This window comes from Podarcis raffonei, chromosome 5 (genome assembly GCF_027172205.1).
Source record: "Podarcis raffonei isolate rPodRaf1 chromosome 5, rPodRaf1.pri, whole genome shotgun sequence".
Taxonomy (NCBI): domain Eukaryota; kingdom Metazoa; phylum Chordata; class Lepidosauria; order Squamata; family Lacertidae; genus Podarcis; species Podarcis raffonei.
Genome location: NC_070606.1, coordinates 31,082,462 through 31,096,434, shown reverse-complemented (window position 1 = coordinate 31,096,434; position 13,973 = coordinate 31,082,462). Strand labels below are relative to the sequence as shown.

General features: G+C 44.8%; 1 protein-coding gene across 6 annotated transcripts in view; it reads left to right on the top strand.

Annotated features, from left to right (window-relative positions):
• The window catches only part of LOC128413927 (broad substrate specificity ATP-binding cassette transporter ABCG2-like), a 30,654-nt gene extending 16,973 nt beyond the window's left edge, over positions 1 to 13,681 (top strand). For 3 of the 6 annotated variants that reach the window (XM_053388468.1, XM_053388470.1, XM_053388467.1), the window contains 14 exons: positions 438 to 497; positions 1,449 to 1,566; positions 2,945 to 3,100; positions 3,757 to 3,914; positions 4,404 to 4,555; positions 4,775 to 4,867; positions 6,844 to 7,034; positions 7,926 to 8,077; positions 9,094 to 9,183; positions 10,102 to 10,226; positions 11,066 to 11,220; positions 11,883 to 11,972; positions 12,683 to 12,735; positions 13,461 to 13,681. In XM_053388468.1, coding sequence (XP_053244443.1) covers positions 438 to 497; positions 1,449 to 1,566; positions 2,945 to 3,100; positions 3,757 to 3,914; positions 4,404 to 4,555; positions 4,775 to 4,867; positions 6,844 to 7,034; positions 7,926 to 8,077; positions 9,094 to 9,183; positions 10,102 to 10,226; positions 11,066 to 11,220; positions 11,883 to 11,972; positions 12,683 to 12,735; positions 13,461 to 13,608 — 1,741 coding nt within the window. In that variant the 3' untranslated portion in view covers positions 13,609 to 13,681. The remainder of the gene's footprint in view (positions 1 to 437; positions 498 to 1,448; positions 1,567 to 2,944; positions 3,101 to 3,756; positions 3,915 to 4,403; positions 4,556 to 4,774; positions 4,868 to 6,843; positions 7,035 to 7,925; positions 8,078 to 9,093; positions 9,184 to 10,101; positions 10,227 to 11,065; positions 11,221 to 11,882; positions 11,973 to 12,682; positions 12,736 to 13,460) is intronic. The other 3 variants (XM_053388472.1, XM_053388471.1, XM_053388469.1) reach the window with 2 other exon arrangements.
• The last annotated feature ends 292 nt before the right edge of the window (positions 13,682 to 13,973 follow it).

Sequence of the window (13,973 nt, the reverse complement as noted above, 5' to 3'; positions counted from 1 at the left end):
ATAATAATAATAATAATAATAATATATTTGGTATAAATAAATAAAATTATTTATTTATACCCCGTCCATCTGGCTGGGTTTCCCCAGCCACTCTGGGCGGCTTCCAACAAAGGATTAAAAATACATTAAAACATCAGTCATTAAAAACTTCCCTAAACATGGCTGCCTTCACATGTCTTCTAAACATCAAATAGTTGTTTTTTCCCTTGACATCTGATGGGAGGGCATTCCACAGGGCGGGCGCCACTACCGAGAAGGCCCTCTGCCTGGTTCCCTGTAACTTTGCTTCTTGCAGTGAGGGAACCAGCAGAAGGACCTTGACGCTGAACCTCAGTGTATGGGCTGAACGATGGGGGTGGAGACGCTCCTTCCATGCAAAATACAGTTCAGAAATGTCTGGTCTGGGAACTGGCACCAACCCATTTCTATTTCTGCAGTGGTATTATGAAGCCTGGGATGAATGCCATCTTGGGGCCAACCGGAAGTGGGAAAACTTCGTAAGTTTTGTCCTTCATACCTGTGTTTTGCATGTCCTGGGGGTGACTCATTCCCCAGTTGCACTTTTCCCTCTGTATGCAATAGTTTCCTGCCTCCAGCCCACCTACTCTTCTCTCTTGGCAGCTCTTCCACCCACAGACAATGGTGCTTGCACATTCCCAGTGGAAGGTGCTCAGCCATCCACTTCTGCAACCAGCCACAGTTCTTGCTGGTCGCTGTTTGCATTTGGGTGCAGCCGATGCGTTTTCTGCAACTGGGTGGGACGCTTATTAAAATGGAGGCTCCACACTGCGGGATCATGTGTGTTGAGTGCAGTTCCCCACATTGAACTCAGTGGGACTTGCATCTCTACATAGACATGTAGTCTTACACTAGACCACTGTAGTCTCTTCATTCCATTGTCTTTCTTTCCTTGGATGTTATAAGAATGGGAAGTTTGAATATTAATTCTGGGGAGGGGGTTGTAAGAGAAAGCAGCCAGATAAGCAGAACATGGATAAACAAGTCCTTCAAAATTTACTCTTCTCTGTGATTTGTCTTGTTTTTCTTCTGCTGCTTCTCTATATATTTTTAAACATTTATTCACATCATGCCCTGCTCTTCCTCCTTTTATTTCCATTTCAACTCTTCAATCAGGATTGCAATACCTTTACTTGGCATCATTTTTCTACAGTATCTTTCCCCTTATCTCCTCTACAATTCTTTTTTTTGGGGGGGTCCTTCTTTTTATTTTTAGACCCAAACCCTTCTTTTCCCCTTGTCTTCCTTTATTCTCGACTTTTCCCATTCAAAACCTTCTTCCCTGTTTTTTCCTTCTCCTCCTTTATTTTGTCGGCTTTTCACACCCTCCTTTTCTTTTTTATTCTCCTTCCTCTTTATTCCAAGAGCCCCTGGGAACAGAGTGATGAGCTGCCCGTGACTTGTTTCCTTCCCCTCCACCCCATCTCTAGGCTCCTCGATGTCCTAGCAGGATGGAAAGACCCCAAAGGGCTTACAGGTGGGCAGATCTTTATGGATGGAAAGTTGGTAGACTCCAATTTTCATCAGTGTTCTGCCTATGTAGTCCAGGTAAACTCTTCTTTATGTGCAACTTTTTTGGTATCTGTTCACATATTTTATAGTTAATTGAAGTTAACCAATAATCTGAACAAGTGTACTCTGGATATGGATATACTAACCCCTTGGATTTACTGGAACATAATTTCAGGAAACTGAAAAAGAAATGAGTTGCAGCCTCATGAAATCACAGTGGTATTATTGCCCACCTCAGGCATCCCCTTTATATACAGAAATGTCTTTAAGGAGTTTGCATGGAAAGACCATGCAGAAGAAGCTAGACACTCACTTTCTTCTGACCAGCCACTTTTCCATTTGAAATCTCTGCTTTCAGAGCAGAGAAGCAGAGGTCAAGGAAGAGTCAATTCCCTTCTTGTTGCTTCCCTAGAGCAAGCCCCACCCCCCACCCCCACCCCGCTCCTTCTTTGGAGGGGGGAGGAGAAAAGGAGATGGTGTCAGGGCCATGTTATATGTATGTAATGTCCAGTTAACATCTCAATGATGGTCAGGGACAGAATTTATATTCTAGATGCATCTTGGTACAGTAAAAATGCCTCTAGGGATACTGGCGCAATTCACACTAAACCATATGGGGGATAAGCCACAGGAAGATTCAGGATCCTGCACTTCTTCCCCCTTCCTAATGCATGTCTGCAAGGCAGATTTTAGAAGCTTTTATTTCTGCTTTTGCATAGGCACAGCTGGTTGTGTCATCAGAACCCAATAAACGAAGCTTAGTATTCACTACGGCTTGTCTGAAACCAGTCAACTTCAGGGTTATGAAGCTGGCTTGTTTAAACCAACAATGCTTAACATCAGCCACAGTTTAGGGGTCAAGCATAATGCTAAACCAGGGATTAATGGAAATTGAATCTCCTGCACAGCTGCATCAAAGAAAAGGAAGGGGGCAGAGGAAGCAGACAACATTGGTTATTGTAGCTCGTTGGTTATTTTATTTTGCAATTGGTTATTGTAATTGAATTAAATGTTAATCAATTTGCATATATTATGTTGCATTTCAGTGTATAGTAATGTGAACACTGCTTATTGCAGTGCAGTGCAGTGCAACTTATTGCACAGTATGGTTCACAATCTTTGCTCCCTTATGTCAACCAGCTCAAACAAAGAGGCTCTGCTTGAATCCTATTGGCCAGTGGTTGTAAGCATGTTAGAAGGGTGGGATTTGGTGCCTTGGTTCTGTTACACTGAAGAGATCCACCATGCAAACAAAGGCATTGGATGTGTAATCCTGCCTGATACCCAGCAAGTGCTTGCCCCAAGAAAAGCTGCTGTTGCTCAGCATGGTGTCAGTGCTCTTATCCAATGTGTCCTCCTTCCCCTGTGGGAATCCTTTCGCTTCCTAAGGCATCTAAATTTCCCTGGCCTGCAGGAGGACATTCTGACAGGAACCCTCAGCATCCGGGAGAACCTCCAGTTCTCCGCCAACCTGCGGCTGCCACAGAACAGGAACAGCAACACAGAGAAGAAGGTCAAGGTTGATGCTGTGATACAGGAGCTGGGCCTACAGGACTGTGCAGACACCAAGGTAAGCCACAGAGCTACTTGTGGCCCTCCAGATCTGGTTGGAGTTCAGTTACCATCAGCCGCAGCCATCATGGTCCTTGTTCAGCGATTACGGGACATCTGGAGTTGTACATCTTAGAGAAGGCCTAGTTCTTACGAACATTCAGGAAAGCCTGTTTGGGGGCTCCAGGCTGCAGGTGGGAGTTTGCATGATAAAACACTCTCCTGTATATGGAAGACTGGCGCATTGGAGAGAAGGGTCCCAGCCTATTCTTCTCCTTAACTTGCTACATTTTTTTGTGCCAGAGTCTCCCTCTTTGGAGGCTATTCAGCCCCATGAGCCCCTGCTCCACACTTACCTTGTGAAGAGGAGACGCTACATATTCCCTGACACAGGTTGACTTCCTCCTCTGCTCTTGCATAAGGGCTGTGCTTGTATGAGGACCCTTTACATAGGAAGGTAATAGAAGAAGCCCATCCCCTTGTCTTGTCCCTGATTTCCATAGAGAACCAAGCTTCTCAGCATCTACTTTAGAATGGTGAATGTTAATGAAACAGGAAATGGTAGAATGGCTGGGTTACGGTTTGTCTTTGGTGGAAAGTAAATTCAATGGATTTTTTTTAAGCCTTTGTATCCTTTTATCTTCCCATGCTCCCTGCTTCTTTCCGTGGCGTCAGATTGGGACTGAATTCCTGCGTGGCGTTTCAGGGGGTGAGAAGAAACGCTGCAGCATTGGTATGGAACTGATTACTTCACCTTCCCTGATCTTTCTGGATGAGCCAACCACAGGGCTGGATGCCAACACAGCTAACGCCATCATGCAGCTTTTGCACCAGTGAGTTTCTGTGCATTCTGTCTCTGCTAAAAATAAAAACGCCTTAACCCAAATAGGTCTTCAGAGATCTCTCACACACTCACTCAACCCCCCCCCCAAAAATGCTAATGAGGCAACAGAGTGATACGCATGAATGGGAAACTAGTGTTCATACAGCCAGAGCTTAACATGCAGCTTCTACTGCAGTCGTCCCCATTGCTAAAGAGACAAGCCACCATCTAGTTTAAGAAGCAGCTTGCCTCTATGGCAGAGAAATCTGCTGCAGGTGAAGCAACATCTGCATACGATTTTTTCTTTTATGAATGCACATTATTTATTTGCATTTAACACACCACCAGAAATAATACCTATCTGCATAGCAGCAGTCGCACATCATCCTCGGAACACACTGCCAGGGCTAGAACTCAGCAATTGCTGAGCGCTTTCTGGTGGCAGCCATGTGCTAAGGACCTCTTTCACTCCAACAACTAAGCATTATCTGCTTTGCAGACTTTCCAGGAAAGGGAGAACGGTGATCTTCTCAATTCATCAGCCGCGCTACTCCATCTTCAGGCTGTTTGACCATCTGACCTTGATGAGCAAGGGAGAAATAATATTTGCAGGAGCAGCAGATGAAGCCACAACTTATTTCAGTAGCATTGGTAAGGAAGAAAAGTGTCTCTCCCAGAAAAGAAACAAAAAGCACCTATGACTTCTGGAGGAAGACAGGGTGGAACTTCTAAAGCCAGCACGTAAAAATATTCTGATTTCTTCTCTGTGTCCAGTAAATCATCATGAACTGTGGCAGGAAATGCCCTGAACTGAAGCTGATGTTAGGCCTCTCTTTGTGTGTCTCCCTCTCACATGAATTTCAATTTCAGGCTATCAGTGTGAGCAGTTTAACAATCCCTTGGACTTCTTTCTGGATGTAATCAGTGGGGAGGTGATACAGTCCCAGCCTCAACAACACTTGGGTGAGTGCTTTCCCCCCTCCAGTAATTGATTTAGTTTGAGAAACTGAGTCGGGGGGTGGTAATAATCTTCCCAAACTATAATGGTTGTAGTTGTGGTTATGGAAGCCTGACTTTCAGACAGCAGGGCCTGCCTTCCCAAGGACAGAGACCATCCATTAGATATGGCAATATTTAAATTCTCACAAGTACCTCTGCTGCTCTACCTTTGCTTGGAGGTAAGCCTGAGAACAACAGTAGGAGAGGGACTGAAAGAGTAAGCTGTGAATCTGATTCAAATCAAATCTCCCCTCATTTTGAAAGGTACTTGTTGGCTGCAGACTAGCCACATGCTCTTGGCCTCAGGCCTCCATCTGCAATATGGATATATTAATACTGACCTGCCATACAGGAGTGGTGTAACAATTAATGAGATAAATGAAACTATTTGAGCACCCTTGTTGAGAATTATAATTATCCCACCATTAACAGAATGGTGGGATTAGTAGACTCTACATATTATCAGGGACAAGAACAGAAAACGCCCATCGCTGAGCCCAGGAACCAGCCACCCAACAAATATTTAACAGTGCCAAATTATCATCAGCTCCCATCCCTTCTGTGTACTCTGTCCTGTGCCTTTTATGTTCAGCCTTTAATAAATGGAGACGGAAGCAATGCAGCCCACAGTGAAACTAATGTGTCTGCATCAGGCTTGAAGTAGGAGATGGCATACAGCCATTCGGGAAATTTAATTTTCCACTAACACCATAATAGCACTGAGATCAGCCTTTGCTGGTCTCCCGCAAGCCAGAACTATACAGGCGCATGAAAACGAGCCATAATGAGAGCTTTGTACACTGAAATGATGGGTAATTCTGAAGATCATTGGATACTCCTTCCCAGTGTATAATGAAGATTAGACTAGCCCTATACAATGCTATTTTTAGGGCACCCTGGTCAAATTGCCCTGAGTCTGGCTGCAGTCATGTCTTGTCAAAAACAAAAAGTTTCGGGCCAAAGCAATTGTAATTTGCCATTGCCGCCGCTGAGGTTCTGAAGAGCAGTGGATTTTCTGCCACACCTGCAGTCTAGCTAGCCACAGTGGCACCCGTGAAAAGTGGTGGTTCAGAAGCAAATTTGGCCCAATCCCTGTGTCCGTTTCAGGCTGATGCAGCATTTGGGCCTGACTCAGACCCTTTGCCAGCCAGCGCTGACTTAAGAATAGCTTGGGATCCAGACCTGCTTTGCCCTTGGAACAATTGGAAGCCTTCTGCAAGGTTCCACCAAGAGACGTCCTGCTGGTGAACCTGCCACCTGCATGCTTGGCGGGTGGGTGAGGGGGGTCTGCACTGGCAGAGTGTTGCAAGTGTCGCTCTGTTGGTAGCTGGCATGGGTGGCTGATGTGTCCAAACGGATTGCGACCTGATGCCAGGATAGCTAAGAGAAATCACATTCATTTTTAGCTGGGATTGATCAGGCAAAGTGCCACCATTAGACAAATTGAGATGGCCACCTCAAACAGCAGATATCTGGGGCTGGGTGAGGAGGAAGCAGTCTGCCAGAAATGTCCCTTACTAAGCGAGCAGGCCGGAGGTGGTGGTTATCCCACCTGGCCATGCCCTCCAGCTGGCATTACACATGCGCTTATGTTGCTCAGCTCATGGGATGCATGCTGGCACCATGGCTGACTAGGTGCCAAGTGGACCGGTGTGCAAGTGGTGGCAAGGTATCGAAGGGCCGAAGGTATGATGTGGCCTGGTCTGCACCCCACCCCCAGGGCCTTGTGCAGAGTGGGGTGCTGCCCCATCACTGTTGTTGCAGGAAGATTCCACTGCCAGTCCAGTCCTTTTTTTGCATGTAGAATGTGGAGCTGCCATCTTGTCCTTCGCCTCAGGCAACATATAATGCCTTGGGCTGGTAGGAACTGGGTCATACCGCTTGTATCTTAAGATGAATAAACTGTCTATTTTTTAAAAAAATCTACCTTTTGTTTGAAGCATGCAACAAGAAGGATGGCCTTTTCTCCAGCAATTGTTCCCTTGACAAGAACGCGCTTTCCAGTTATTACCATCAGTCCTCCTACTATGAGCAGCTGCAAGAAGATCTGAAAAACCTACAGTCATTCCCGAACCAAGGCTGCGATGCTACCACATCAAAAGCCACTTATGCCACCTCATTCGCCCAGCAGGTGAAGGGGAAAGGGCTGGGAACAGGGGCAGGAACAGAGAAAGGGTGACGGATCCGCAAATAAGCACAACATTTGCCTTGATCCATTCAAATAAACCTGTAATAAAACTGGGCTACAATCTGCATAGATCAGTTTTGTTTTCTCTACCTATTTAACCAAATGTGGGGACATTAAAAATCTTTTTTCTTCTTAAGATGGCCATTTCTCAGTTGAGATTCCTGCATTGCAGGGGGCTGGACTGCAGGACCCTTCCCACTCCGTGATTCTGTACAGTAATCTCCATACAACTACCAAGGAAGGGCTATCCTCCTTTTCCTAAATCATTGACCAAAACACCCCCAACTCTCGTTAGCTGGAGCTCTGTGTCCAATATTGTATTTAGAACTCACATCAGCATCAACAGCTACTATAGTTTTGCCTTCTGCTGCTTGCAACCAACTCTGTGACTGTACGTATTGCCATATGGGCAGCGGCAGTGCTTCTGATTTGCGTTCTACTGCTAAGAGTGATGTCTGCCACTTTGAATGAAGAATGTGATACATCATTAAGCTCGTTGTAGGTGGTGACACGCCTGCCCTGAGCAACGAGGCTGTGTGTGCAGCACAATCACAGGATGGTACCCGACAAAGTCCTCCTTGGGGCAGACCCATAACAATTAATGGACTGAACTAACTAATGTCTGTCCATTTCAGTGGATCTAGTATGTTTATGACTTAAAAGGTTTCTTTTTGTTTTGGTTTGGTTTTTCCAGATAATTGTCCCAAACATGGGACGCCACTTTGCTGGGAAGGTGGACATTTTCACAATAGCAACATCTTTAGGGGGGGAATTGTCAAGAAGTAGGGAGAGAGATCCCTCATGTCAAGCTATTAATGCCACACTGTTCTCTAGTTGTATGTTGTGAGCTGCCGTAATGTGAAGCATCTGCTGAGGAATCCTCAGACCTCCATTGGCCAGATCCTTTTGGGCATGGTCTTCTCCTTGTTGGTGGGGCTCATTTACTACCAAATCCCGGACACTCTGCCGGAAGCCCTACAGAACAGGTAAGGTGCTCATTCCTACTCAGGTGGCCCTAGAGCACAGCATTTCACCATCTTTCTTTCTCCCATGTTCCCATGTTCTAGCATGTCCAATGGGAATGTTTTTGAGCATCCCGATGGGCCTCCTCAGCAATTGTAGCTTGGGTGAATCCAGAAGCTATTTATGGTTCCAGACTGACTCCTGGCAGTTTCCTCTGGATGCAATCCTCTGAGAATAGAGTATCTCATCAGGATTAGAGATGGGGGCAAAATCAGGGTCAGTTTGCATTTTGATGTACAACTGCATAATTTGCACTTCTCGGAACAATTTGCAAACCAAAACACAGCTATCCTTTGACATTCACATCTGCAGTGATGTGTACATAAATGTGTGTATATTGGGGGACAGTTGTATGTAAAAATGCAAATATTAGTGAAAATAACATGCAAGATGTATTATAATAAAGAAAATGCATGCAAAAATGTTGGAAGAATGTGAATTAAAATGCTGACAAATTCTTATGAGCATTTGAGTGAGGGGTGGGGAGTAATCACAAACTGATGTGGAAATGTGCAGGATTGCAGACTGGAAAAATGAGATACAGAGAGAACCCAAAGTAGACACCCCCTAATTGATATAAAATCCATACAGTATGTGAGTGCAGTAAATGAAGGGAGGGAATTGAAATGAAATGGCATAATTTTTATTAATGAAGAAGAATTATGCTGTTACTGCTAATTTGCACAGTTGCAGTTTTAACTTGACTTGTGGAAAGGGACCCTTCTAACCACTGGACGTCTTACTCAACTGCCTCTCTGACATTTCCAGTATCAGTAGGCATTTCTCATGCATTTTCAAGCTGTTACTTTCATACTGGCTAGAAACCTGCCCTTTTAAAATGAAAGCCAAGTGTGTAAGTGGGTGGGTGTCTGGCAGTGGAATTCTGCACTAAATACCGCAGTCTGCACTCCTGCATAATTGCAGCATGCAGAGTTATATGTAATTCCTCTTTCGTACATCTGTTCTTTTTTTGCTGCAGGCTAGGAGCTTTCTTTTTCATGGTTCTCACTCAGATCTTTGGGAACTTGTCAGCTGTGGAGCTCTTCATCTACGACAGAAAGCTCTTCATGTGAGCAGCAGTCCTGCTTCCGAGAAAACTCATTCTGTAATAGACATGCCCAGTGCCATGGCCTTTCCAGAAAACTGTGCCTGCAGAGTCTCAAATTGAATTAGATGTGTAATGGTGTAATTATAGCATCAAGGAGCTAGCCAATGCAGGTTTTCCTCTCCAAACTTTGCTTGCAGGATTAGAAGGGGGAGCAAGGTTGAAATCATCAGCTGTAAAAACAACTCCCCCTCTTTTTTCCTTCCATGCCCCAGCCTTGCACCTCGAGATAGGATTGTAGAACTGGAAAGGCCATCCGTCCAACCACTGGCCCCGAGAATATTTGGACCCTGAATATGTATGTCTCCAAGAGAGATGATTCCACTTTCTTGCTTCAGGGGGAACTTTGGTTCCATTGTGAAACTGTTCTTTATAGGTGGGAATGGAAATCCATCCAGTGGTGGACTTGGGGCTCTCAAATTTCAGCACCTCTCCCATTCCATTCTTCAGCAATGTTTTGGCTCCCCCGGCAGCATGGCACACTACCCTAAAACAGTCTCTGATCCACCTTCCTAAAAACCTTGTTCACCTGTTGAATCCCGTGTTGGTGGCACAGCTTTTTAAATACATTAATGTAGAGGTGTTGTATCTTTGTGTCCCTCTGCTGATCGAAGGCTCTGATGGGTTCCAGGAAAGTGGATGGTGTTGAAAAATATTATCCATTTTTTTACCTCTTGCGGCCCTCCCTCCCTGCATTTTTCCTCCCATGCTGTCCTAGAGGGTTCTCTGCAGATTTTTCATGCAGCTGCATGAAAGAGGGAAGGTGGAATTGGCTAGAATAGCCTCTCCCTGCTTTCAACGTCAACTGGACCAAAAAGCTTTCTGTCAGTATGGAGACACAACCAGATACAACCCTGAGTTTCCTCCTCCTCCTTTTTCTAGCCATGAGAGTGCCAGAGGTTACTATAGGACATCTGCATACTTTCTAGCCAAAGTGTTTGCTGATCTCGTTCCCAATCGAATCCTGCCTGTCCTGCTGTTCTCTTCCATTTCCTATTTCATGATGGGTGAGTAAAGTGTTACGTTATTTGATCTGATCCATCAACTGGTGGCAGCAGTTGTGACATAAGGGGTGGGGAGTGTGACATTTCTTCCAGTCCAAATCTTTTTGGGGGGTGGAAATAAGACACAAATTAAGGATTTTTAAACACACACACACAGACACACTTAATTTAAAAGGTCAGCAAACATATCAAGGACAGTGTGAGCAGAGAGTAGGCCATGTTTCACTGTTAGACCAATTTCCAATAGGTCATCTAGGAGTGGACTGTGATTTGCTGGTTGCTGGGATTCTTGCAGAGAATGATGGACTTCATGAATCCAGCCGGCTACTGTTCTCTTTCTTCCTTTGTGAGCCTTTTGTTCTTTGCCAAACATGAACAAAGCTTGGAAATCTCTCTTCAGCAGGAGTCTCTGTACACAAATATGTCTCTGATCTGTTCCCCACCCCCTCACAACCTTGAATAGCCCATCATCAGCTATGCTTTTTTGTTCTCTTAGGAGTGTCAGCCCTGCAGTCAGTAACACATAAATATTTGCCCAAAGTAAGACACAAATCCATTTCCTCAAGCAGGAAACTTACGAAGGGAAACAACCAACCAAAGGCCACTTAGGAGAACCCGAATGGATGCAGGGATAGAAGCACTAAATGAGCTAGGACAGTGATGGTGAACTTGTGGCCCACCCAATGCTCTTGGACTCCCAACTCCCATCAACCCTAGCCAAAGTGACCAGGAATGATGGGAGCTGGAGTCCCAGCAGTTTCTGGAGGACCAAGGGTTCCCCATCCCTAAGCTAAGGGTTTGAAGGGTGCCATGCAACTTTTTCTCTTTCTGCCCACCTCCAGGTCTCAAAAACGATGCAGAATCTTTCTTCCTGCACGTTTTGTCTCTTAGCCTGACTAACCTTGCAGCAGTGAGCATGGCTTTCCTAGTGAGCGCCAGTGTCAATGCATTTGCCATTGCCAACCTCTTGATTGCCCTTCCATACGTCTTCATGATGGTAAGCTGTTCTGTTTTTCAGTTCTTCAAAACATTCATACGGATGGTGCACCCTTTTTTAATAACGTGCATGGCTACTTAGAAAACAGTTTCTGCTGGAGTTTAAGCTCTGCATATGAAATTTCTAGGGTACAGTTAGACGTTACAGCAAAAGACAAAACTAAGATACTGAAATCAGATACAAACAGTAGCCCCAAAAGCACCAAGTATTTGTCTCTCATTGCTTTGCTCGCTTCTGTGACTTCGAGCCAAACTATAGATCGAAATGTCACATCAAACTATGGTTAACCGAGATGTGAATGAGCCGAGTCCCCTAAAGAGCTCTTTTGCTCCCCACTCCCTCCTAAGGAGGAGTTTGGAAGCTTTAGCTTACACTAATTGCAGCATACCATACAGTCTGGAGCTGTGGTTAATGTTGGTCATGGTTAGTCAAGCCAATTTCAGAAACCGTGGTTTGAAGTTCGGCTTGTTGAAAATTAATCCATTTGTTACTCCTAATGTCACCACAATTGGTGGCTAACCAAAAGTGAAAGCTAATGCTTCCAAACTTGGAGCATGACTCAAAGTGCCTGTCACTGTTTAATGAACCCCTTGGGACTTGTTAAGTTCTTACTGTGGTCTTTAATTATTTGCTTGTTTGTTTGGGCATCCTATATCCTGCAGGTCTTTGGTGGATTTCTTGTCAACCTCAATTCCATGTTGAGCTGGCTGTCCTGGATCAAATGGATTAGTATCTACAGATATGGCATGAATGTGAGTCACAGGGACTGACTTTTTTCCAACTGCAGCTCCCTCCCCAAGATGTTTTAAAGGTTATTTCCCCAGCTGGCCTACAAGTGTGGAAAGAAGTCTGCTGGGAAGGGGTTGGTGAGAGTCTCACAGGAGGGGAATCAGTGGGTAGGTTAATGATAAAATCAGTGTTTATCAAACTGGGGTTTTCAGCTTCTGCTGAACCACAGCATCATCATCCCTACCTAGCAGGACCACTGGTCAGGGATGATGGAGTCCAACAACAGCTGGAGACCCAAGTTTGAGAAACACTGGGTTAAATGCTCAGACACTTCCCATCTGCCAACAAACACTGGTTTGTACACCTAGCTCCAGTTATCTTTTCTTTCCCTTTTGCAAATAGTAACAATGACAAAAATGCACTTGGGGAGAAAAGTGTCACAAATGGGTGATTCTGGAACTGGTTCAGATGCTCATGCAAGTTTATTGTACCATCCACTCTAGCCTGAGCTGTGGCATCAGCATCAAAATGTCTAACCCACCCCAATTTAAACCAGATTTACTTTCTGCAGAAAATCTACCCAAATTTAAAAAAAAAAAAACATGATGCAAACAAACTGATACCTGAACTTGTTTGCAATATGAAAGCACCCAGAAACTGGGTGACCTGACAGTCAAAAATGTCTCCCCCACCCCAATAATTTGCGTTTGTAAAATGCATGTTTCAATTTCAGGCTCTGACCATCAATGAACTTAAAGGAAGAGTCTTCTACTTGAACTCTACCAGGTAAAAACCATCCTGTTGGGGAGAGCACTCTAATGGGGGATGGGAAACAGAGAACCCTTGCAGAAAAGCTGGCAAATCCAGAGCTCTGCTGGTCTCACACCAGCCAGGACCAAAAGTTGGGGCTGGGGCAGCTGGATGGGAAAGTAAGTGTTCCACTTCCAGGGCTTGCATTTCCCCTCCCTTGTCAGTGGTGTGTTGGAGAAACATGAGGCCATGAGATACTGCGGAGCCCAAGGGGCTTTCCATCCACCCTGGCATTCCCCTCTCCGTTCTGCCATTGGAAGGGTAGAGAAGGAGGGATGGCTCCAAGAGAAATCCAATGGCCCTGGCCACATCCATTGCACTCATTAAGAACCACAAGCATCCCATGGCTGAGAGCAAGAAATAGTGAATCAACACTGATACCAACCTCTCTTCCTGCAGTTGAGTGGGAAGGTGAATTCTGCCTCTGAAGTTGCGCCTATCACAGCTGATAGGTCTCATTACAAGCTATTTTCCATTAATTTAATTTTTATAAAAAGACAATTCAGTGGGTTTTTTGTTGTTGGTTTTTTTTTTGAAAAATGACATGCAGGTTTGCAAAGTAAGAGTTACGGTATATTCTGGAATATTCCAGAAGCTTTTCTCAACAATGTTTGCCTGCTTGTTAGCGATGGGTGTACTGTGCAATGCTCAGAAGGTCTGGGGCTTTTACCAGCAGCCTGCTTCCCATATTCTTCCTTCAGGGTCCCTGGAGAGCATTACATGAAGGACCAAGAAATTGACTACAGCACGTGGGGTTTCTGGGAGAATGAGCTGGCCCTCTTCTGCTTGACATGCACCTTCCTCTTTTTGGCTTACATGCAGCTCTTGAGAGTAAACCGTTGGAAATAGACTACCGCATTAATGAGCCATTAGGAGCACAGCTACCCTGCTGGAGTCTCTCCTCTATCTTATGAAATTAGAACTTGTTTTTTTTTAAATTGGTGATAGCCTGCCAAATTAAGATGTTTTTATGGATGAACAATTGGGATTGTGAAATAGGTGCTGTCACGCTCCTCTTGAAGAGTAAGAGAGCAGGAATATACCTCCTCTTTGTACATTTTTTTAAAATAAAATTTGAAAGTGCCACGCTGCCTGTTGATTGAAAAACCATTCAGTGGTACTAAAAAATGCATGTCTTGGTTTGCATTTGGTTCCTCACCTTAGCAGCAATGATTATGAAAATAACTTATTTTGTTCAGTTATGAGGTGAAAAA